General features: G+C 47.5%; 9 protein-coding genes across 9 annotated transcripts; 4 read left to right on the top strand and 5 right to left on the bottom strand.

Moving 5' to 3' along the window:
* Positions 1 to 1,540: 1,540 nt before the first annotated feature.
* On the top strand, positions 1,541 to 3,283 carry BKA55DRAFT_687836 (uncharacterized protein; the record flags this gene model as incomplete). Its single annotated transcript, XM_046199124.1, has 1 exon — positions 1,541 to 3,283. One exon carries the CDS (start codon positions 1,541 to 1,543, stop codon positions 3,281 to 3,283), a length of 1,743 nt encoding a protein of 580 aa, XP_046052245.1.
* Positions 3,284 to 4,906: 1,623 nt separating this feature from the next.
* Positions 4,907 to 5,506, bottom strand: BKA55DRAFT_562726 (uncharacterized protein). The gene has a single exon (XM_046192324.1). It carries the CDS (start codon positions 5,269 to 5,271, stop codon positions 4,936 to 4,938), a length of 336 nt encoding a protein of 111 aa, XP_046052246.1. The 5' UTR covers positions 5,272 to 5,506; the 3' UTR covers positions 4,907 to 4,935.
* Positions 5,507 to 5,617: 111 nt separating this feature from the next.
* On the top strand, positions 5,618 to 8,992 carry BKA55DRAFT_562727 (uncharacterized protein). The gene has a single exon (XM_046192325.1). It carries the CDS (start codon positions 5,665 to 5,667, stop codon positions 8,959 to 8,961), a length of 3,297 nt encoding a protein of 1,098 aa, XP_046052247.1. The 5' UTR covers positions 5,618 to 5,664; the 3' UTR covers positions 8,962 to 8,992.
* Positions 8,993 to 9,945: 953 nt separating this feature from the next.
* Positions 9,946 to 10,815, top strand: BKA55DRAFT_592257 (uncharacterized protein; the record flags this gene model as incomplete). Its single annotated transcript, XM_046195365.1, has 2 exons — positions 9,946 to 10,248; positions 10,303 to 10,815. 2 exons carry the CDS (start codon positions 9,946 to 9,948, stop codon positions 10,813 to 10,815), a joined length of 816 nt encoding a protein of 271 aa, XP_046052248.1.
* Positions 10,816 to 10,876: 61 nt separating this feature from the next.
* BKA55DRAFT_300438 (uncharacterized protein) lies at positions 10,877 to 11,305 on the bottom strand. The gene has a single exon (XM_046185597.1). It carries the CDS (start codon positions 11,150 to 11,152, stop codon positions 10,937 to 10,939), a length of 216 nt encoding a protein of 71 aa, XP_046052249.1. The 5' UTR covers positions 11,153 to 11,305; the 3' UTR covers positions 10,877 to 10,936.
* Positions 11,306 to 12,151: 846 nt separating this feature from the next.
* BKA55DRAFT_537234 (uncharacterized protein) lies at positions 12,152 to 13,293 on the bottom strand (the record flags this gene model as incomplete). Its single annotated transcript, XM_046189888.1, has 4 exons — positions 12,152 to 12,381; positions 12,430 to 12,836; positions 12,889 to 12,982; positions 13,050 to 13,293. 4 exons carry the CDS (start codon positions 13,291 to 13,293, stop codon positions 12,152 to 12,154), a joined length of 975 nt encoding a protein of 324 aa, XP_046052250.1.
* A 615-nt stretch (positions 13,294 to 13,908) lies between these two features.
* Positions 13,909 to 15,788, bottom strand: BKA55DRAFT_592259 (uncharacterized protein; the record flags this gene model as incomplete). Its single annotated transcript, XM_046195366.1, has 8 exons — positions 13,909 to 14,044; positions 14,102 to 14,538; positions 14,589 to 14,764; positions 14,815 to 15,064; positions 15,111 to 15,467; positions 15,517 to 15,597; positions 15,649 to 15,718; positions 15,772 to 15,788. The coding sequence occupies 8 exons, from the start codon at positions 15,786 to 15,788 to the stop codon at positions 13,909 to 13,911; spliced, it is 1,524 nt and encodes a 507-aa protein (XP_046052251.1).
* Positions 15,789 to 16,872: 1,084 nt separating this feature from the next.
* BKA55DRAFT_562739 (kinase-like domain-containing protein) lies at positions 16,873 to 20,467 on the top strand. The gene is made up of 6 exons (XM_046192326.1): positions 16,873 to 17,030; positions 17,093 to 18,656; positions 18,718 to 18,942; positions 19,073 to 19,287; positions 19,352 to 19,647; positions 19,791 to 20,467. The coding sequence occupies exons 2-6, from the start codon at positions 17,340 to 17,342 to the stop codon at positions 20,150 to 20,152; spliced, it is 2,415 nt and encodes an 804-aa protein (XP_046052252.1). The 5' UTR covers positions 16,873 to 17,030; positions 17,093 to 17,339; the 3' UTR covers positions 20,153 to 20,467.
* BKA55DRAFT_736275 (uncharacterized protein) lies at positions 20,453 to 22,263 on the bottom strand. The gene is made up of 4 exons (XM_046201328.1): positions 22,077 to 22,263; positions 21,734 to 22,008; positions 21,607 to 21,678; positions 20,453 to 21,556 (listed from the first exon to the last, which is right to left on the bottom strand). Exons 1-4 carry the CDS (start codon positions 22,135 to 22,137, stop codon positions 20,525 to 20,527), a joined length of 1,440 nt encoding a protein of 479 aa, XP_046052253.1. The 5' UTR covers positions 22,138 to 22,263; the 3' UTR covers positions 20,453 to 20,524.
* Positions 22,264 to 22,660: the final 397 nt, after the last annotated feature.

The raw sequence follows: 22,660 nt of genomic DNA on the forward strand, positions 1-22,660 counted from the left end.
TAGTTATGATACGGAAGGATTGTTGAAAATCTTAGACTCCTTTTTGAGCATCGTGTGATATTTATGTTCTCGCTTTGTCACTGCATATATAGCCACAGAACTATAATATACAAACCCCCGCACGGTTTAGGGATGAGCCAGTGTTGATTGATCAGTATTAGCCAACGTCAGCCTCAATGTAGATATTATCAGGATCCTGATAAGAAGCGCCAGGTAAGTAGTTCTTTTTGCCAATAGCCAGCGTCTCATTCTGTCTATCATATCCTCATCACGTAGCAAATTTATCTAGCTTCTACAGATAAAGAGATTCAAGAATTGGCTAACGACTTCTGGGATGTTCTGTGTCTTACCCGTCTTGTTGATCAAGTAGTCTTACCCAAGGCAGTAGTTAGCGGGCCCGGTATTCAGAATCCGGTGATAGCTGGTAATTATTTCCAGATGGATAATTAGTCTATAGACTTACATTAGTTCAAGTAACCCCGTGATATTATGGGACATGGAAGGCATTAGGTTGGCTTCGCCAACAGGACTTCAATTGCCGAGAGTACCACGGAAAGATGATGTTCAGCTGCGAAGGCTAAAAGGTTCATCGTATCGCTTTCTACTCATAAGTCGAATGATTTTCAGTAGAGAGTTATAAGCATAATTATGACAGAAATGTCAGGTAGTTTATATGCTCTCGATATGCTTGTTATTGTCTTTAGTACTTAGGTTCAAACATCTACTAGCATGGCCGACGACATAGCAGACATGATCAGAAAGCATTTACATCATGTTACCAGAAACTCATCAGGGCTACAGGAAGCTTTTAGTTCCTCCATCTTAGTGATAGTCAAAGTCTGGTTGAGCTTTCAACTATAAACTTGCTTTTCTGTTCGTCATTGGCCATGCTTGTGAAGTTGTGGCTTGACTTTCCCTGATCTCAGCTCCTTTACAAACCACCGAGAGCCAATTATCATTACATGTGTACGCGTGAGATACCAATTAATACTCCTTCTGGCATGTTATGTGCATAAGCTCCGGAGACAATGAAACTCTTCAACTTCTGCAACGCACTTTAAGCAGACATGCAATAACGTTACTGGTAAAATAGTCTTTCTAAGCTAGGCAATAGACGATAATGCTCCCTGCTCATCTTTCAGCTAAACTGATCCGAAAGATCCGAAGGTATCTTATCTACGATCATTTCCCATGTTGGGGTAAGAGAGGAAGACCGGGATCACATCTAGGGCTGACAGCTGTAATTTAGCGTATTCGAGAGAGCTACTCATTGGATACGAGTTCCATCAAGGTTTCCGTGCCCCGTTTTGTATATGGCATGATGAGTTCTGGCAAGAGTATTCAGCCAATCGCGTATATTGTCTTCAGCATCAATTGTTATATCCATCAAAGCCAACATAAAGGAGAGCGGAGAACAACATGACTACCAGCAAGCATATAAATGAACTGACGCCAACACCTTGTGGTTTTTAGAACATCAGGACAACACAACTTCACATCTCAATATATCCTCTTACGCCCTGATCTCCACTACTCAACCATGGCTGTCAAGAACGGTGCCTATTTCGACTTCATCGTCGTCGGAGGCGGTACAGCCGGCAACATTGTCGCCGCCCGCCTCGCCGAGAATCCCAATGCCCGAATCCTCGTCATCGAAGCAGGCATCGGAACCTCCAAAGACAACGAGGAGATCCGTACGCCTGGACTCGCCATGGACATCCGAGGAAGTAAATACGACTGGGCCTATAAAACAACCATGATCAAGCGTGATGATTATGAACGCATCGAGAAGCCGAATACTCGCGGTAAAGCCCTTGGCGGCAGTTCGTCACTGAATTATTTCTCGTGGGTGCCTGGCTCTAAGGGAACCTTTGATATGTGGGAGGAATATGGCGGAAAAGAATGGACTTGGGAACCGCTTGTTCCTTATCTGAGAAAGAGTGTGACTTATCATGACGATGCTGGATTGTATCCCCCGGAACTTAAGAAGATTGGTGCAGGAGGGCCAATTCCCATTGCCCACGCAGAGCTTATCCCAGAGATGAAACCATTCCGAGACCTTCTCACCAAAGCTTGGAAATCTACTGGCGAGCCTGTTTCTGAGAATATCTTTGATGGGACAATGCGTGGCTTGGTCCATAGCGTCAACACGATATACAAGGGCAGACGATCAGGAAGCTTTCTTGCGGTCGCGGATAAGCCTAACATCACCGTCTTTCCTGAAGTTCATTCAAAGAGCCTTATAATCGATCACGCAGATCGTACTGCCAAAGGCGTGACCGTTATCACAGCCTCTGGGGAGGAGATCGACCTTTATGCTACACGCGAGGTCATCGTATCCCAGGGCGTGTTTGAGACCCCGAAGCTCCTTATGCTCAGTGGCATTGGACCTAAGGCCGAGTTAGCCAAACATAACATCCCTTTGCTCGTGGACTCACCCCATGTCGGCCAGCATCTTTTGGATCATCCAGGTGTTCCTTTCGTCCTCAAGATCAAGGACAGTTACTCCATGGACAATCATGTCCTGCGCAAGGGCGCTCTTCAAGACAAGGTCATGTCAGCTTACGCCAATGGTCATGCCGGACCCATGGGATCACCTTTTCTCGAGATGATTGGTTTCCCCAGAATTGATTCATACCTCGAAAAGTCTCCTGAATATCGCGCAGCAAAGGCTGCTAATGGTGGCCTTGACCCATTCTGTCCATATGGTCAGCCTCATTTCGAGCTTGACTTTATTCCGCTCTTCGGTAGTGCGTTCCAGTGGCACTTCCCGCATCCTAACAAGGGAAGCTATATGACCGTCATGGTCGACCTCGTCCGCCCTGTTTCCGAGGGTGGTGAAGTTACTCTCAATAGTGGTGATCCCTTGCAACAAGCCAACATTAACCTGAATTACTTCAACAACGACCTTGACATCATCGCTATACGAGAGGGAATCAGGTTCTCTTATGATGTGCTCAAGAACGGGGAAGGGTTTAAGGATATAGTTGAGGATGAGTACCCTTGGGATATGCCATTGCATGACGATGAGGCTATGAAGAGGACAGTTTTGGACCGTTCACAGACTTCATTCCATCCTTGTGGAACTGCTCGTCTCGCCAAGAGCATTGAACAGGGCGTGGTAAACCCTAGTCTTCAGGTGCATGGGATCAAGAATCTTCGTGTTATTGATGCTTCTGTCATTCCTATTATTCCAGACTGTCGTATCCAGAATTCGGTTTATATGGTGGCTGAGAAGGGTGCTGATGCGATCAAGCGTGATCATACGGATTTGTACAATTAATTGATTGGGATTCATTGGAAGTCTCAACCTACCTAACTAGTCAACAGCTATTCGACATAAGTCAAGCTTTCCATTTAGCTTTGCAGTTATAGCTCAGGAAGCCCATATTATCCGAATATTTCGCGTTGCTACAGTTCTGCTATTCAATGTTCTCACCTGGGTGATTAATGCAAATAAGCTTTATCGTAAACCGTTCAATAAACGACCATGATCATTTGAAGGTTTAGGGACTTTGGTAGTTAAATATATTTGCATTGCAAGTCGACAAATGAAGAATATTCATACTCCCTTCATGATGTAACAAGCATTGATCAGCATGTTTGCCGTTGCCCGCGGAAGGCCGAGGTTAAGTGCCGTATAGAAACTCGAGTCAGGTGTCCAAGCCCCAGAGTTTGAATTACCCTATATCTTGCAAAAACCATGAAAAACCTTATCACGCAAGGATGTAATGCCAAGCAATGCACCTACCACCTGGTCATGAAAAAATGACATCATATCAAGATAAGCTCAGGGGACAAATAACCCATGTCAATTGGCGATTCCGTAAAACTGGTTCAGTCGCGCCCGACCGCGTTTTATAGACGCGATAGGGCATGTCGTGTTATTCACAGCACAAATCAGAGCTGAGAAACAGAGGAAATTCAAAGCGTGGGCATCCGCCTCTAGCAGTTTTCTTAGTGCGATTGGTGCCTGGACCCTGATGCCTGGTTCGGAAGAGTTACGCCAAACACCATTGGCTATACCGAAACCATCGCCACCCCCAGAAGAGCTTGCATCGAAGCTCAAGGGGGTAGGAACAAAATAGAAAGCTCACTAAAAACTCTCTTTCACTCTAAGCATTGGCGAACAATCTGGATCTTGAGCTCTCACCGTCATCGATGCAAAACATCTTCAGCCCTGTATGACGCGTCGCCAGCGCCTTGTGACTCTCAATTTTTACGAGCGGCAATTGAATGCGACAACTCTGGTTTAATGGATCAATCAAGTCTCTAATTGGTGCACCGGTCCCAATTTTTATTTAGATTGGCTTTTTTCGAGCACGGTTAAAACGGCGCCCGGGTGAACGGCTTCAGAGAGAAAAAGTTAGTTGCCAGGCGACGTCCGCAATTGGAGGATGCGTATACGAGAAAAACAGGTTCTCAAGCGCGATTAGCAATGGGAAATGCCGGATTGGAGACGGCCAGAGGTCTAGATCTTACGGGATACCGAAAGAAGAAACGAGAGAACAAAGGAGATGAGAGGGAAGAAAGCGAGGGCAGAGGTGAGAAATCTTGTTTGCTGTCAAAAGGCTAGCAACGGCTTCATGCTACTGCAAGCGGGTCGGATGTCCGCTTCCACGAGAACGAGTCCGCCTCCGCGACGTCGAGTCGGTGAAGAGTCGACATGTTCTGATTCGCTTCTTTCCGAAATGACAGATGTACTATGCGCCATTTGCATGTAACCAATTCACATGCGAGAAGGGTGGTGGTTTCATGACGATGGTATACCGTCTTGAGCCTAGATCCATTTCATGCACTGCCACTGGCCCCGATCCCAAGACGCTATGACCATGCCAAGACGGCTACGCCCACGTCAAAATGCTTATTTCGAGGACCTTATTTTCCGTGCCTTTTTTTGCGAGGATGCAACGTGAGATTTCAGGGTCCAAGTCTTCAAGGATGGCTCTCTCTCTCTGAAGCTTTGATAACGTGGCAGGTAGTCCAGGAGCTCGGGAACTGGGTCGTGGCTCGTTTCAGTGGTGCTCGTTCCAAAAGTTCCCTTGACAAACGGCTTCTTCCAACACGGTTAGTCAGGGCCACCCACGTCAGCCAGATCCCTTTTTTTTCGTCTCCTCTTTCCTCAAGTCCCAGCTCGTGCAGAACAATATGAGCCAAATACTTTGCGCACACCAACAATAACAAAAACTGTGGAGTCGGGGCTGAGTCCCACGCTGTGATATCACCAGCCAGCGACCTAGCTAGACAGACTAACCTACCTACGGCACTCATTTCCCCTCCCCTTTTGCGCCCGTCAGCTTTGACCCCCCCCTGGCTTGTAGTCCCATACCAGCACCTACCATCAACCACACGATATTATCGCTGGCGGAGGATGTACACCTCTTGTATAGCTTCACTTGTAACTACAATTCACACGTTTCGGCAGGAGCTGCGGTATTTTATTACGAGCGCTTGTTTCGATGGGTACCTCTATTTGGGAAGAGGCCTCGCGAGAGATGATCACGGGTTTTGGAATTGTCTAGACCTCGTTGTTGGTTCTGTATTAATACCACTCGTAGCTGTGCCTCATACCTGACTTCTCACATCTTCTCACACTGATTTTCTCTCTGTGCTTATTGCAAATCTTCTCCTCCTTTAAGCTCCGTCGTGGGACTATCCGTCAACATGTCTGATCCTGACATCCGTGGGACAAAGGAGTCTGATCCTGAGGCTCAGATCCAACGCATCACCTTCCAAGACGGTCCTGAGCGCGGCCGTGAAGAAAACGATGCACACCGCCTCGGCCGCACCCTCTCCCGCTCCCTATCCCGTCGCCGTTCACACTCAAGTTCTCGAAGCCGTATCCATCCTACCTCGCCGTACTCAGGTGTTCAGATCGAATACCGCACGCTATCCATCCAAGTCACCGAAGCGAAACAAGTCGAGCCCACCGAAGATTCAAAAACAGCGGGTCAGAAAACAGACGAGGATTACTTCTCGAAACTGCAGTACCATGAACTTCAGACGGAGCAGTTGTGTCAGCAGCTCAATGTTAGTGTTGACGCTGGTCTTTCAGAGAGTTCTGCTGCAACGCGTCTTGAGCGCGATGGAAAGAATACGCTGCCTCATCCTAAGACGAACTACATCAAGAGAACGCTAAAGTACATCTTTGGTGGTTTCTGTTCGGTTCTTTGGATCGGTGCCATCATCTTCTTTCTGTGCTGGCAGCCCCTCAGCAACCCTCCCTCGAACCAAAATCTATCCCTTGCCGTTCTCATCCTCATCGTCATCTTCCTCCAAGCTGGCTTCTCCGCTTTCCAGGATTGGTCTACGGCCAAGACTATGAATGCCATTCTTGACTTGTTGCCCTCTTTTGCAATGGTCAAGCGTGATGGAGAGCTCAAGAGTCTTCCTACTATTGGACTTGTCGCTGGTGATGTTGTTCATCTCAAGGTTGGCGACAAGGTTCCAGCTGATCTTCGAATTGTTAGCCACTCTGGTGACATTCGTTTTGATCGATCGGTCCTCACTGGAGAGTCTGATGAGATCGAGGGTGCTGTTGACGCAACTGATGCCAACTTCCTCGAGAGTCGCAACATTGCCTTCATGGGTACTACTGTTATGAACGGTAATGGTGTTGGTGTTGTTATCCTCACTGGTGGTCGTACAGTCATGGGTCGCATCGCCACTTCAACATCCGGCGTCAAGGACTCAGCTGCTCTCATCCAGCGCGAAATCACCCGCTTCGTCCTCATCATCGTCTGCATGACCATTGTCCTTGCCCTTGCTATCCTCCTCACTTGGGTCGGTTGGCTTCGCGTTGATCATCCCGCCTACATGAGTGTCCCAGCTATGCTCGTCAACGTCATGGCATGTGTCGTCGCCTTCATCCCAGAGGGTATGCCCGTTGCTGTAGCCCTTACACTCATGATGATCGCTCGCCGCATGAAGGCAGTCAATGTCTTGCCCAAGGGTCTATCAACTGTTGAGACACTCGGCTGTGTCAACGTCATCTGCTCCGACAAGACAGGTACTCTCACACAGAACCAGATGTTCGTCAGCTCAGTTGCCTTTGTGGACAAGAAGTTTGATTCTTCGGATGAGTTCCAGCACTTGCTTCATGGCAAGGATGTCAGTGAGCCTGCTACTGCTCTTCAGCGTGCTGCCCTTCTCTGCAACGATGCATCCTTCGATCCTACCACCAACCATCTTCCCCTCCACGAGCGTACCATCCAAGGTAACGCCACTGACAGCGCTGTCTTCCGCTTTGCTGCCTCTGGTCCTACCGGTGATAGCTTCAGGAAGACACTCCCTCGTATCTTTGAAGTACCATTCAACTCCAAGAACAAGTGGATGCTCACAGTCTTCCAAAGCGACGATGAACGAGGTGCCTATCGCGTCATCATCAAGGGAGCCCCCGACATTCTCCTCGCTGGATGCACCAAGTACTGGTCTTCTGAGTCCAACTCCATCGAGACACTCACTCGCGACGCCCGCATCAAGTTCCAAGAGATCCAAGATGAAGCCTCGCGTCGCGCCGAGCGTGTCATCGTCTTATGTGAGAAGTTCATCACCCCCCGCGCCGTTGCTGGAACAAACAGTTTCAGTGATGAGATCACCCACTCTGCTATCCAAGACCTCACTGTCGTCGGTATGCTCGGCATTATTGATCCTCACCGTCCTGAGATCCCTGCCACCGTTGAACAGTGTCGCCGTGCTGGTACTCGTTTCTTCATGGTTACTGGTGACTACGCCCTCACAGCCGCTGCCATCGCTCGCAACACTGGCATCTTCTCTTGCCAACAAGACCCCGACACCATTGACACCCTCTACGCTGGTACTCCTACCACTGAGAGCGAGAAGCCTAAGCGGAAGGCCAGGAAGGGTGACCGTGCTGAGATCATCAAGCGAAGCTTACTTCTTGAAGGTGCCAACCTCAGCAGATTGAGTCAAGAGGACTGGGATGTTGTCTGTGCCTACGAGGAGATTGTCTTTGCGCGCACGACACCTGAGCAGAAACTTCGTATCGTCACTGAACTTCGAGAGCGCGATAACGTTGTCGCTGTCACTGGCGATGGTGTCAACGATGCTCCCGCCCTTCGAGCCGCCGACGTGGGCGTCGCTATCGTCACCGGTAGCGACGTTGCCATTGAAGCTTCTGATCTTGTCCTCCTCGATCGCTTTGACTCCATCATCGATGCCATGCGCCTCGGTCGTCTCGTCTTCCAGAACCTTCAGAAGGTTATCTCATACCTCCTCCCCGCTGGTAGTTGGTCCGAGATCTGGCCCGTCATTCTCAACGTCTGGTTCGGTGTTCCTCTCCCGTTGAGCGCATTCCTTATGATCATCATTTGTGTCTTCACCGATCTGTTCCTCAGTCTCTCCCTCATTATGGAGAAGGAAGAGTTCGATCTTCTCTCCCTTCCTCCCCGCAATCACAAGCGCGACCATCTCATCAACGCCAAGATCTACACCCAAGCTTACCTCTTCACTGGTTTCATGGAGACCATCACTGCGCATTCCATGTTCTTCCTCTACATGTGGAAGTACGCCAAGATGCCAGTCTCAGAGCTCTTCTTCCTCTTTGAAGGGTACTCTGAGGGTTATCGCGGCTACACCAAGGATCAACTTACCAAGTTCAACAACACTGGACAGTGTGTTTACTTCGTCACCCTTGTCTTCCTTCAATGGGGCAACATCCTCGCCGTGCGAAACCGTCGCTTGAGTATTTTCCAAGCCAACCCTCTCAGCAAAGCTCATCGCAACCCATGGTTGATCCTCAGCATGCTCATCAGTTTATGTATCGCCATCTTCGTCACCGAAGTACCAGGCATTCAGAACCTTTTCGACACTGAGTCTGTGCCGATTGAGTTCTGGTTCATTCCTATTCCTCTTGGATTGGGTATTCTTTTGGTCGATGAGATCAGGAAGTTCATCGTGAGGACGTATCCCAAGTCTTTCGTGGCAAGGATTGCATGGTAAAGTTTTGGAGTGAGCTATTGCAACAGCGGGCTATTATTAGTCATATAAAGAAAATAAAGATTTTACATTTTCAAGATACGTTTGATCGACGTCACAAAGACGTCGCTTAGCCCCGTTTAAAACCGCCAAGTGTCTAGAAGTTGGGTTACCGTTCCGCTGTTTCGATGGCCCTTTTCCTTTGCTGGCGAAAATCCACTGAATTTCCAATTGACCCATAGAGTTTAGACATGATTTCCCTGCCGCTCACGCGACTCAAAGGTCCTTGCACTGAGGCCATGGTTCTCACTAGCGCTCAGCTGAAGATAGGGCTGTCGAGATGAGTTGTCACTAACTAAAATCCTACACAGATCGACGCCCAAACCATCCATCACCCAAGATTCTGGAAAACGTTGGGCTGAATAGTGGGCATAAGAATGAACTCTGCTGACATTCTTCTCCACAAGCCCAGTATAATTCTTCCAGAGAGTTTCATCCAATACCGAAAATACGGGATTTCATAGCCTTGGCAGACCCGCTCCCCTAAAGCTAAAGGTCCGAGAGCGCCCCTGAGCCTAGGGTCGGCAATTAAAATTCCCATCAATGCCGGACAATCATTCAACGCTCAATCAATAATTTATTTTTGACAACAAAACCATATCATCAAATACGAGGTGTCGTTAACATACACGCAGACACAATGTCTGCTATCCTCAACAAGATACACACAGCGCCTGCTGCAACGGCCTTTCTATCAATCGGTCTATTCCAGGGTATCACCGTGACACTTCTGCAGAGGTAAGGTTCATATGGTTGTCGCTATTTTCACCGCTAACCTCGAATTGCAGTGTTGTCCTTTTACAATGGCAGGAATACGCTAGACCTACAGTCATTCAAGTCCCGCGAGGCTACAGCATTCCAACTAATTTTGGCATCTTTATTCTTGGCTTTATTTTTCATCTGTTATTCATGTGGGATGCCATCCGGTTAAGGAGTACAGCCCAAGCTATGCTGGCGTGTGTGGTCAACGCCGGCTTTTTACCCCTTGCCATTTTCCAGCGACGGGATATCGAAGATGCCATTGAATCTTTCAAGGAATCAACAGACACGAATGGCGATCATCTGGTCAATACCGACATGGATATTTGGCCTCTCATTGGCAAGATTCTACTGGTGATTCCTATCATCATCGCCGTCTGCACCTTGATTCTGCCAATCAGTGTTTGGTATCTGAAGCAATACTTCTCATGGCAGTCATATCGTAATGTTGGTGCAGATGCTAAGATGAGAAAGATTCGAATTATTCACCATGTATGTCCATTACTCGACATCGCCGAGCTTGAGCTTCGCTAACCTAATGATTAGATCTTTGTCATGCTCGCCAAAATGGATATTTACTTCATCGTCTGCTTCGAAATGATCTTCTGCTTTCCCGTTCTCGGAGGAATCCGCAATGGAGGCGACTACTTCATCATCAACCTTGTCCTTCTCGGTATTGCAGTCGCCATCATCTTCGCGTCTATAATGTTCAGCAAGTCAGAGCACCGCGTCGGCATGTGTTTCTCTATTGCCATGTATCTTGCAATGCTTGGCTACTTGCTGTATCTGGTCATCTACGCACAACTAGACAGCAGGACGAGAACCGGAGGTTCGATCAACTCTTTCACCGCTTTTGGTTGCATGAGTGTTGTTTCCATCTTTATGACGACAATATTCGCCATATTATGCCTTAGAAACTTCTTTGGAGGGTTGAAGGAGCATCTGGGGAAGCACGAAGAAGCGTGGGATCCTCATGGAAGTGCCAAGGACTTTGAACTTGATAACGACATCAACTTTGAGTATAAGAGCGTACCGAGCGTTCGAGATCTGGATAGCTGATACATCCAATATCTGAGGAATGAGATGCTGGCATCGAGCAAAGAAAGAGACAAAGAAGATGAGAACAGAGGCTGGAGAGGCCTACCTCGAGTATTTTCTCGTCGACGAATGGTAGGGATGGTTAAATGCTTCCAAACAATAATTCCATAGAGGAGCACGTCATGTTATCTATATATATATGTAATCTATAGAAGTAATACATTAATAAAGACTTGAATATCGCCCACGGGGCTTCATTGACTCGGCCTTCTATGCGGCTTGCCAAATGTACCCAAAGAAAGAACTTGAGGAATGAAGTGCTAAAAATACCACACGCGACCTCCATAGCCAAGTGCATGAAACACCCTAATACGTTTCAAGTTGGTCTCTTTTTAGTTTCTCTCCTCTTTTTGGAACCTAAACCCGATAATGCGGATTCTTCATCGTGAAGTTTCGGGATTAACATCCTCAAAGGGCTGTTATAACCGCACTTTTGCCGCTAATAGCTTTCCTGGGTATCTAATTCCAGCCAGTCTTGTGTCTATAGCATGGTGTTTGGATACAACGATGGGGTCTATATCCATACGTAGCGCTAAAATATAATAACCGTATAACGAAAGACAAAGGGATCTTAATTACGATTTATCTATAGGAGTCGATTGGGATTTAATCTGGAATATGCAAGGCACTGATTTCAAGGTTGGTTGGCAGTAGAGGAAAGCTTGTAATATATACTCCGTACTCCCATGGTTTGATCCATCGCCTCCTCCCTTCTGGCCAAGAGACCCTAAAGCGGTCAGTCTCTCTCTGCTACCCAATCAAGGCGTGAGAAAAACCATAAGTACTGTACTTGAGATCGTATTTGTGGCCCGTGCGGTTCTCTTTCCCCAAAGTCCCTTCTACAGCTCGTATAGGTAGATTAGACGAACTACAATAGGAAATGATAGTCAAGGTAGCGATTCAACACGCTGCTCAAGGTGAGTTTGGACTCGAAAGTGATTTTGTAGTACAACCCTGAGGTTGAACTGACGATTTCTCAACGTTTCGACATGATACAAGCAATACCGCAAGCTGATAACGAAAAAGGTAACTGAAGGCTTCCTGCATAAAGCCCGATTATGTAGGATATAGATTCATTTGGTAAATATCATCATGTATTCTATGTGAGTCTCCCAGAGACGTGAAAATATTGCAATGCGATCAATCAATCGCTTGAAGTCATTGACCTTTTCGAACCTTGCTCATTGCCATGACTCATAGCTTGTCTGCCCAGCCACTAAGCGGGAGAAGAATTGGTCCTCGGAAGAAAACCGCCAAACATTACTAGATGGCTCACGAGGAAGCCCTTAGCCTATACTTAGTAAGTGTAGCACAAGGGACCTTTGGTGGTGTCCATCACATCTCCAACAGTAAGGTCCTCGTCAATACCGTCCATAATCAAAACGTCGTCCAGGCTAACCTCGTGTTGCTCAGTCTGATTAATGTTCTTGTAAAGACCGTTATACTCAGTAAGTCTGGTAGAGTTCTCCTTCTGCCACAACCACCAGAGACGATCAATCTGAGCATGGTGCAAGAAGAAGAGAGGCTCTGCAACCTGTTACATATTGGACTCAAAGCATGCAATGGATCACTAACCGTTGGGAGAAGTAGTGGGGTTCATCTCTCCACCCAGAGAAGCGTGAATGCTACCATGAGGTCCTCCCTCCAGAGACCAGGAGTAGTAACTCCAGTTACCAGAGGCTTGAACCTCCTTGACTCCTTCAGGGCCAATGATCTTGGCCATGATTGCGTATGCACCAGGCTCGGTGACTTCGGGCAAATCGCGATGCAGACAATGGCCGCCATCAGTCAGCTTCCTGGGCTCGGTCTCGAGGTATTCGGGTCGTAGTTTTGCAAACGGGCCGTCGGTGACACACTTGAGTGTACCCCCAGAGGCAGTCTTTTCGGTCTTATCAGAGTTTCCGTTGCCACCGAAGCCGTTTTTGGATGCCATGACCGGGGAATGGCGAAGTCCTTCTGCGTCCTTGGTCCAGTCCCAGTAGCTGAGTGGTCAAAGTCAGAGAATGTTGAGTGATAGTTTAGCATTGTACTCACGTATAAGGACCTTCATAACCGCAGTCACGAAGAGCTCGCTCGTAGACTACACCAAAGTATCTGTGCCAAGGGAGGAAAGGAGAGCCACCATGGACTGTAAGATGATATCAGCAAAGAGGCGTGAATGAGTAGCGTGAATGAGTACTCCAAGAAGAACTTACTCCAACTGTTGAGCTTGAAGTGAAGATGAGGGAAGTCATCATATAAGCTCGACTTAAGACCCATACGAGAAGGCTTAGTCTTGAGGCACAGAACAGCATCGATATAGCCCTTCTGATCAGCGGGGTCCAGCTCCCGCCACTCAATTCTCTTTGCAGGATTCGAGCAAGTCTTCTCAGACTTAGAAGGAGCAGCGATGGCTGGGGTGATGACGCCGGCGAGGGCTAGGATAGAAGTGAACTTCATTTTGAACTGATAAACAAGCGACTGTGAATGTTTCTGTCTAACGAGAGAATACCAAATCAAGAGCGAAGATAGAATTAATATTTCTACCTAAAAAATGGGAGGCGGGAGGTTTTGTCTTTCTTCCAATTCGTCTATCCCCTTTATCTTTTACGAGATTCATGTTCAAGGGCCTCATACTGAAGCCTCGCCGAGGCGCTATGTCGCGCTCACGGACCATCAGGGGTATGCTTGGCAAACAAGCCATACGAGATGATTTTCATGCTAGGTCACCGCTAAAACACATTCTGTTACAAGCGACGGCTATAAAATGGGACTGGATCTAATTCTGTTTATAGTTCTCGGAGTAATATCAGATGAGACGATTTAGTGTCGAGGTTAAAAGTGCAAATCCCGGCATCGTATAAACAAGGTCAAGGTTTTAAAGCAGCGGACTGGCGATAAATCGGACCTAGAGGATAGATGACCGAAATTTCTCTTTCCACGAATAAGAAGTTGCAGGATAGAAGTATACGAAGAAAAGAGCCTTGGCTCAGAGATGTTGAATACCACTTTGACCGTATAAAACCGGACCTCTCTGCGGGCAAGGCTACAAACACAGACGTTTGAGGAAGAGTTCTACTTCCGAGCACCCTTGATACCAGCCAGACGACGTTCAGTATTCTTCCGAGAGTTGACAAAATCGGGGTTCGACAGCGTCAATTCCAGACCGCCAGATATAATATTGTCAACAGCCTCTACACCTTGCATGAAACTATGACAGAAACTATTAGCTCATCATACCTGTAATGTTGGACTATCAGTTGCCTACCTATGGTCTTGGTTGCCGACCTCATACTTCCAGGCTCCAAAACGGCCTCGAGATAGGATATCCTTGTCATATAGATAAGGCAAAGCTTCAGAGAGAGCATCGTCTCGCTCAAGAGTGGGTGTTGGATATCCATGATCGAAGCGACGGACATACGTGCTAACGATTTCATCCTCAGGCTTGAGTAAGTCGGTGTTGATCAGACCTTGAATACTCTCTTTGAGCAAAGTAGCCTGGTCAACGGGCTTGTACGAAGATTCTGAGACTTCAAGCATGATTGACCAGTATGGACCAGAGGCTGGTTCTGAAGAAGCAGGCCTGTCACCATTGGCAAGTTGCTTCGTGGCGAGTTTGACATCTTCACTGGGTTGATTGTAGGGTGAGTAGTTGGAGAAGATGGTAGCTCGGTAGAATGGGGCATTGTCTTCGGGGAAATACAGCTGTTACTCTGTGAGCATCAAGACATCAAGGGCTTTTCATGGCCGCTTACCCAGCACTTGTCGCCAATACGATCGGGCCGTTTTCCACGAATTCCAACGCCGATAACATTGGTGGAGGAGTAATACAGGGGCTTGAGCGACTGTTGAAGTTTGACGTCGCCCATTGACTCGGCGAGTTGATCGATTGCCATGGTGGAGATGAGCGCACCATACTTGATAGTTGTTCCTGATACTCTTATCAGCAGAAATCACAGTATCGGAAGAAGAGCTGTTTACCATCTTTCAGATAGACAGTCTTGGCATCAGCGTCGACTTTGATAACAGCACCGTGTTCACCAAACCGAGTCTTGCTTTTATCAAGAGTATCCGCAACAGCAGTCCAGATCCCTCCCGTTCCTCCACGAGCAGGGAAGCGGAATGTAGCATTAGGGCCCCATCCACCAGCCGCCTTACCAAGAATAGCGTTGGTGGTCACAAGCTTAACGTTAGGTGCGGCAACACGCTCTCCAACCCAAGTAGAGTTCATCTATACGAGTTAACCAAGATCTGACACGCGCTATAAATATACGTACCTTAATTGTAGGGATGGCCCAGACTTTGAAGTTATAAGGACGCATGAAAATCTCATTCAGCCTCTCACCAACGTTGCGAATGTTCCACTCGTCAAAGTTGGCTGGTTTATCAGATGAGGAACGCACACGAGCTTGAATGGCTGCGTCGATGAGATCGCCGAGGCAGCGGGCTTGTTCTTCCTTGGGCAGAACTGCGATGTTATTCTGGAAAGGATATGGAACCCAAAGACCTTGATAACGGACATACGAGATGCGCTGATGCTCGTACCAATCGTCTGGCTTTGGAAGAGCCTCGTTGATAACATCGTCGAAGTACTTGTAGTGGGAGAAGATGACGTGACCGCCAACATCGAAGAGCTATATGGGTAAGTTTTGGGATGCTAGTCATGGAACGAGGGATACATACGAAGCCTTCGGGTGTCGTGTCAGTCGATGCAAGGCCACCAGGTGTTTCGTTAGAGTCAACGATGAGCCAGTCGACACTGTTCTACAGAAAAACTCAATACGACGTGTCGATTGTTAAGGAGGGGGAATATACCAGATGTTGAAGACGTTTGGCTGCTCCCAGGCCAGTTGGGCCAGCCCCAATGACGAGCACGTCAACGTTGCTGCAAGCATGCCAAGTTAGATCTCCACGGTTCTCGCTAATGGGTTGACTTACATTTCCTTGGTTGTCATTGTTATCCTAATTTGTTGCTTAGAGAGTATCTTCTACAGAGAGATTTGGAGTTCAGTTTCTTCGGGAATTACTTGTTTTATGTCCTGTGGCCAATTAAATCAGTATTGAAGGAATTAGAAGGATTCTCATATTCGTGGTCTCATTTCGTGCTTAATGTGTTTGTCTCACATCACCTCAAGATAGGATCAAATTGCGACATGTAACTCGATTGGTAGATCGGTTGTGCAAATCTGGTAGATCTGTTTCTAATTTTAGTTCAGTTGTCTTGATAAGGATGAATCCTTTAATTTACTGGAGTGGCTGAGTCAATGTCCTCATTTAAAATTCCCTGCTTTGAAACAGACACGCGTAAGTCATCTACCCGATAGGAAGCGTGGTGACGGTAACAGGGCTATTGACCTGAATTTTATTTTAATCTCGTCATGTCTGTTACTTGAGCTTCCTATTGTAGTTGATAGCCCCTTTCATGGGTGCATTGGAAGCCGGAGTAACAGGCTCTTGGATAGAGGGATCGCGTGGGAAACGATGGAACAAAGACCCTTCCTAAAAAGAACATATTCGGGTATTAAGCGCAGCGGTACGAGTGCTCGTTGCACCTTCTTCATTTCTACTTGGTCCCGGAAGACCCTTAGAGTCAAGCTCCGGTTTATCGAAACGTGATGTCCCCGCCACATAGGGATCTCAAACTGTTGAATACTTACTGTAATTGACATTTCAAACTCAAATATCTCTCAATGTTCCCTCCATCTCTGTAGTAGATCATCATATCTGATATCGAAAGGCCCCCCTGACAACGGGGCTTTTCTATACATCCTAGGAATCGCACTATAAAAGAGGCTTTGTGGTAAATGTCGGTTGACTGCTTAGAGATGGCTCACGAGCAAGATGGTTGGTCATTGATGTGATGAATAGTGTATTTTGTGAAGTTGCATGGGGGTTGAAAATGGCCAAGCCACAACACCATTTAGCCAGTAAGATGTGTCGAGATCCACGCATATGCGCAGAACTCATACGCGCTAAATCGTCCTGCTGATATCTCATATGCTTTTCTCCAGAACAGAATGTCGCATCTTTATCCTTTATTCTCATAAAAGTCTTTCTGAGATGCTGGATAAACTCTATCTGCTTTCTAAACAGACTGCATTCTGAAGATCACCACTGTCCACCTAAACACTATATTAGCATCTCATTCAGCACAAACAACAGCGCTACATCTTTATTCACTGTTTGATTATTATTCGGTAAGTTCGTATGCTCTTGTCATCCCTCTCTTCGCACCACGGGTATAGTGACCATTTTTCAGGCCTCAAACAAGCCTTGGGTGATGCTATCAAGCAACATCCAAGCCTAATCGTTGTTGGCACTCCCAAGCCAGCGATAAGCGAACCCCAATGGGACTTTTCGCTTCAGATAACTACTGGCATACTGATTGGGATCAATATCTTCACTCCGAGACGTTTCTTGAAGACGTCCCCCCTTTGGTAGGTTAACGACTCTTTAGCACATTTTCTTTCCACAAACATTGTTTGAATTGGGGACTTGATTACATCATGGAGGCATTTGGTCTCGCTGGTTCGGTCATCCACCTCGTAGGCCTTTGTCGTGGCATCACAGATGCCGTTCAATACCTTCATGCTCGGATAGATTCGGAGCACGGAGATTATCGCCGGTCTTTGCGAGAGCTTCAAGAGGCGATCGACCATACCCGGACGCAGGTCTCCAAGGCCAACGACATCATTTCTGCGGGGCTTGAAGAGAACTATAATCTTGCTACCAAGCAAGCTGTTAAAGACATTGGTAGTGCAGTGCAGTCACTTGATGGGGTTTGGCACGATACTGGTAAAATTCCCTCAAGAGCGGCAACTTGGGGAACTCGTCGACGAAGGCCTTCGCACATTACTATCAAACGGTGGCCAAAGGTTACGAGGCTGTCACCGCACGCTGCAATTCCTGTGGATGATTTAAACTTCATCGAAGATATATCTGGAAGAATTTCCGAAATCGCACCTGATCCGCCATTTTACGATTTCGGAAATTCTTCCAGGTCGATCTTCGACGAAGCTGAAGCTATCAAGTCTGGAGGAACGTCACAAGTGTTTCGAGTCAGAATTCACCTGGGTCACATTGACTATGGAGGTGAGGGGAAGAAAGAAGTCGCCTTCGCTGTAAAGAAGATCAACGGGACTTTCCAAGACTACGCTCGTGAGCGAGACGCCTATCAACGACTGAGTCTTGCGCAAAACCCGCATCCCCATATTGTCCCCCTTCTCGCGACTTACAGAATGGAGGGCAAATACCATTTTGTCTTTCCTTTTGCAAATTGCGACCTCGCTATGTATTTGCGACACCAGCCTAGACCAAGCAATGCGAAGCGCAGTCTTGAGTGGTTCGGAGGTCAGATGAGAGGGCTTGCGGATGCTTTAACCACCGTTCATGGACGTTACCGAGATAGTCAACAGGCACAACGGGGCATATATGGCGTCCACGGCGACATCAAACCAGAGAACATTCTGTGCTTTGGCTCTGATGATAGATGGACGGCATTCGCTCTTACGGACTTTGGATCTTCGTACTTTTGCACAGCAGAAGAGAAGGATATCCCCAAGGGCCTTAAACATACACCAGTCTACCGTGCTCCCGAAATCGACACGACCGGGGGCATTACACAGGCCTACGATATCTGGAGTCTCGGCTGTGTCTATGCGGAAGCAATCACCTGGTTCTTGGAGGGAAAAGCTGGCATGGCTAAACTGATCGAGGCTCGGCTGGATGAAGAAGACAACAGTCCAAACCGAGATGCTTTCTTCCGGTTGAAGTACGATAAGCGAGGTGGCCTCACGGCGAAACTCAAGCCTGAGGTGCAAAGAGTAAGTCATCCATGCCTCTATCTTTATCTTCGGATAAATTCTAATCTCTATGAGTGCATAGCTTCTTATTTCCCTTCGTGGGAACTCTCAGTCAACCCCCTTCATCGATGACATGCTCTATATCGTCCTGGAAGGGATGTTCAAGATCAATATGAACGAGAGAATGTCAGCTCGGGAGATCCTCGATGCCCTGACCCAGATGTGCATAAAGTTGGAAAATGATCCAGCCTATTCTGAGCCCCGAGGTGGAAATCCAGACAGACTCATGGGAGTCCCGATAGAAATGGTAGGAACACGCCATTCTTTAACTTTATTCGACAACTGTGTGAAGTAACTCACTCACACATATATAGGCATTCTCTTATACTCCGTATTTCGCGGCAAGGAGTAATTCGCTAACGACTTCGCGATTCCAGGTCCACACCAATCAGAATGCCAGTCGACAGCGGCTCGATAGAACGGTCGATGCGAATTACTATACCAACACAACAACCCAGAGTTTAAGTGATGCTGCCACTCAAATCGGCCTGAAGCTTCGTTTTGCATGCCCCTTTCACAAGGCCGGTATACTGGTCTCCGTTCACCATCGAGCTTGCGAAGGTCCAGGATGGATTGATGTCAACAAAGTCAAGTATGTCTACTAAACTTACCTACGTTTACCTAAACTTGGAAAAGATAAGCTAAATTTAGAGCAGGGAACATCTTTTCCGCTGCCATCTTCAAAAGAAGTACAAGGGCAAGCATATCTGCCGACGATGTGACACCAGCTTCGAGACTGACGAGCTTCTCTTGGCTCACCAGCACCAAGAGCCACCCTGTCCCAAAAAGAAGCCAGAGGAGGCAGTCTACGGCATGTTGAGTAGAGAGCAAGCCGCTCGCCTTCGATCCCTGAAGAGGAAGTCATCGAAAGAATCTGATGAGGATCGATGGTTCGACATCTATCGCATCGTCTTTCCAAGCTTCAACCGGAAGCTGGAGAGTATCTCGCCATGTAAGAAGCCCTCTGTCGAATCCAAATTGCTCATACAGTAAACCATGTCGCCCTTTTATGAAAAGCTGTTTTTCTTTCCTTTCTATTTTTGCCTGTCTTCGTTTTCTCTTTCACTTGCCTGATCATAACTGACCTCTGTCAAGATCACGAATCCAACTCCACATCCCTCAGCACCCTCAATTCGACAAGCTCCAACGGAATCTCCCAGTACAAAGATTATCTTCGCAACCGTGGCGCTGAAGAGTATGCAGCCAGGTTAGCGAAAATGGGCATCAACATCACACTAGAGGCAGCTGCAAAGCTTCTCGAGCTGCAGGTCAAGGACCTCGAGAATTTTGATGAGACCATGCGAGAGCCTGTTCGAGCCTACGGAATTCCAACTGTCGCCAGTCATGAGAAGACCGGAGACAGCGCCCCGACCGGACTCAGTGGTTCATCTGATCTTTTTGGCCAATTTCAGCTTCTAACTAGATTTGGGGATGATAAGGAGCATGGAGGGGATTGAATTGATGGTTACAGCTTATATCAACGTGATATATCAAGCTAATAGGCCGGTAACCCCCATTTTCTTGAAGAGATGGAGGAATTATATGAGTTTGTGGTCATGTGTTTTTGAGAATATTCTGGCTTCAGTCTGTCATTAATTAGCCAGCGTCCATTCTTTTAAGTAGCAATTTCAAGTTTGTTCTTCTGCACTTATCTGGGACAGCCTCAAGGTTAGGCGCGCGATGAGCCTCATCTTACACGCACCTTATTTCTACAAGTGTCATACTCATCGGAGTTCGTAAAAATGATCAATTTATTACTTGATAATTCATACTGCTACTTGCATATCCCACCGTGTTTTGGGGGCCTCAGCCGCGTTTTTCACCACTGATCACTCAGCGAGCTGTAGTCCTCGGATCGAAACACGAGCTCGGACAGTTGCACCAGACCCAACATCAAACTCCTCCTCACGGTTCATACCCTCAGCACCAGATACACTATCGAAAGGAATCTCGACCGATCCCTGCTCGCTCGTACCATTCTGTAAGCTAAGCTTGAAGCTGTGCGGGTTAGAAAGTTGCTCAGCCGTAATAGGGAACCGGAACGCTGTGTCGAAAGATGGGTTGAAGATATCCGTTCCGGGACTGTAGCTCTTGACAGGAGTGACGAATTCCTTGTCGCCCCAAGTCACCTTGACGCTAGGCTTGAGCTCATCGCGTTGACCGGAGAGACCGTTGACGCTGGCGATGAGCACGGTGGCAAGACCGCAGATTTCGCCTTCGTTTTGGTTGCTGGCGGAAATGCTGTTGGATTCACCGACAAAGTTGAAGAACTTGCCGTGGATAGTCACCTTGGTCTCAAGGGTTTGGCCTTTGTGAGACAGGGTAAGGGTTTGACTACCGCCGTTCAAGAGAAGTTGCTTAACGGTTGTTGTAGCGATACCAATATCATCATCACCACCCAGGTCTTCATCGTTCAAATCGATAGTAATACGCTGTTCGTAATCTGTGACAAGGAAGTCGTGAGTTTCGTTCCACTGAGGATCGTGTTTATTCTTAATAGTTGAAGTGCGCCACTCTCCCTCAGCACCAACGTTGACATCACAGTAGCAGTCGGGAATATCCTTGACAAGCTTCTGGAGTAGTCTCTTGGCACCGCTCTTCTTCTCGCCTGTGATTTCAGTTGCATTATCGACGGTGAGGCGAAGAACGCCGTGATGAGGCTGGAAGGTCTTGAAGTAATCGTTGGATGAGTCGAGTTTGACGAGGAAGCGGTTGGGAAGGACGGCCATGGAGGAAATGATGTCGATGATGACCTTGCGGACGGTCTTGTCGATCAAGGAGAAGTCAGCGATGTTGGCGGCGTCGGTGAAGTCGAGAGATAGGTCTGGGGGGTTAATGAAAGCCACCTGAGCAGCTCCGATCTGGTCAATGGTGTTAGTGCTGAGATATCTGCCAAATCAAAGCTCCATACCAGTGGTATAACGTTTGTCAAAGGACAAAGCAAAATGGACAGTCGTCCCTTCATCTTCACATGTTCGATACCCTGACACCAATAATCAGCAAGACGTAATACTGAGGCCAGCCATAGCGGAGCTTACAATCTTGGGCACCATTGACGCATCAAGCTCGAAATCGCACTGGCCATCCCAATCCAAGTCCATATCAAGTTTGATGCCCTCGAGTTCAGTCTTGTGCACGTCAACATTTGAGAATCTGATGGGTGTGGGTCCAAAGTCCAGCTTGACGAAGCGGAGGTTCGCGAGAGGACCTGGAAGCATCTGGTCAAGCATGGGTTCGACGACATCTTTGATGATCTTGCCTCCAGCGACGTTGATGTTTGGCCATAGCTGGGCGACGATGTCGTTGAGGAAGCCTAGGGAACTGTAAGCGGGATAGCTCGAGACGTCATGAAACTATACGGAGGTGGAGGGGAGTACTTACCGGCAGATTCCGCGCCTCCAGAGGCAGTAAGAGTATCGGTGAGGGAAGACATGTTATTCATCTTGGCGGGTGAAATGAGAGAGAAAGGAAGAAAAAGCAAAATGAGGAGAGAGAAATGTCGTATAAATAAATAATGATGACGATGCAGCTGAAGGTGAAGCTACATATGCGGGGTTTGTCAATGGTGAATGGCCCGACAGTTGAGGTCCAGTCCAGCTCTGATGCAGAACCTAGAGCTCTAGACCACGCCCTGACGTCATTTGTGCTTCGCTGTCACCTCTTACAGGGGTGGATATCCTGTTCACTTGCCCCTAGACCAGCTGAATCAGCGTCATGAATTATAGATGAAACGCTTCTATGTGATAATTCTTGATCAGATTAAGCATTCTGCCAAGCTTTTGATCCGTTATTTTGAGCTGCAACCTTATTTTTGGGCTCTCTGGGCGATATTCTAAAAATATCGGGTTGGGGTCTGGGTGACAGGGATTAAGTGTGCCGCATCATCCGATTGTCACTGAAAACTTAACTTGGAGCAATGGGATGATTCTATGTATCGAAGCTTCTAGGTTTCGCTGATCATCTTG

The sequence above is a fragment of the Fusarium redolens genome (assembly GCF_020744475.1).
Source record: "Fusarium redolens strain MPI-CAGE-AT-0023 chromosome Unknown BKA55scaffold_5, whole genome shotgun sequence".
In the NCBI taxonomy this organism is placed as follows: domain Eukaryota; kingdom Fungi; phylum Ascomycota; class Sordariomycetes; order Hypocreales; family Nectriaceae; genus Fusarium; species Fusarium redolens.

Coding starts and splice junctions, on each gene's coding strand:
- BKA55DRAFT_300438 (XM_046185597.1), bottom strand. CDS start 11,152: ATGCACTTGGCTATGGAGGTCGCGTGTGGTATTTTTAGCACTTCATTC.
- BKA55DRAFT_562726 (XM_046192324.1), bottom strand. CDS start 5,271: ATGAGTGCCGTAGGTAGGTTAGTCTGTCTAGCTAGGTCGCTGGCTGGT.
- BKA55DRAFT_562739 (XM_046192326.1), top strand. CDS start 17,340: ATGGAGGCATTTGGTCTCGCTGGTTCGGTCATCCACCTCGTAGGCCTT. Junction 18,943..19,072: donor TGGGAGTCCCGATAGAAATG/GTAGGAACACGC, acceptor TCGCGATTCCAG/GTCCACACCAATCAGAATGC. Junction 19,288..19,351: donor ATTGATGTCAACAAAGTCAA/GTATGTCTACTA, acceptor AATTTAGAGCAG/GGAACATCTTTTCCGCTGCC.
- BKA55DRAFT_736275 (XM_046201328.1), bottom strand. CDS start 22,137: ATGAATAACATGTCTTCCCTCACCGATACTCTTACTGCCTCTGGAGGC. Junction 22,009..22,076: donor TGGAGGCGCGGAATCTGCCG/GTAAGTACTCCC, acceptor ACAGTTCCCTAG/GCTTCCTCAACGACATCGTC. Junction 21,679..21,733: donor CGTCAATGGTGCCCAAGATT/GTAAGCTCCGCT, acceptor TATTGGTGTCAG/GGTATCGAACATGTGAAGAT.
- BKA55DRAFT_562727 (XM_046192325.1), top strand. CDS start 5,665: ATGTCTGATCCTGACATCCGTGGGACAAAGGAGTCTGATCCTGAGGCT.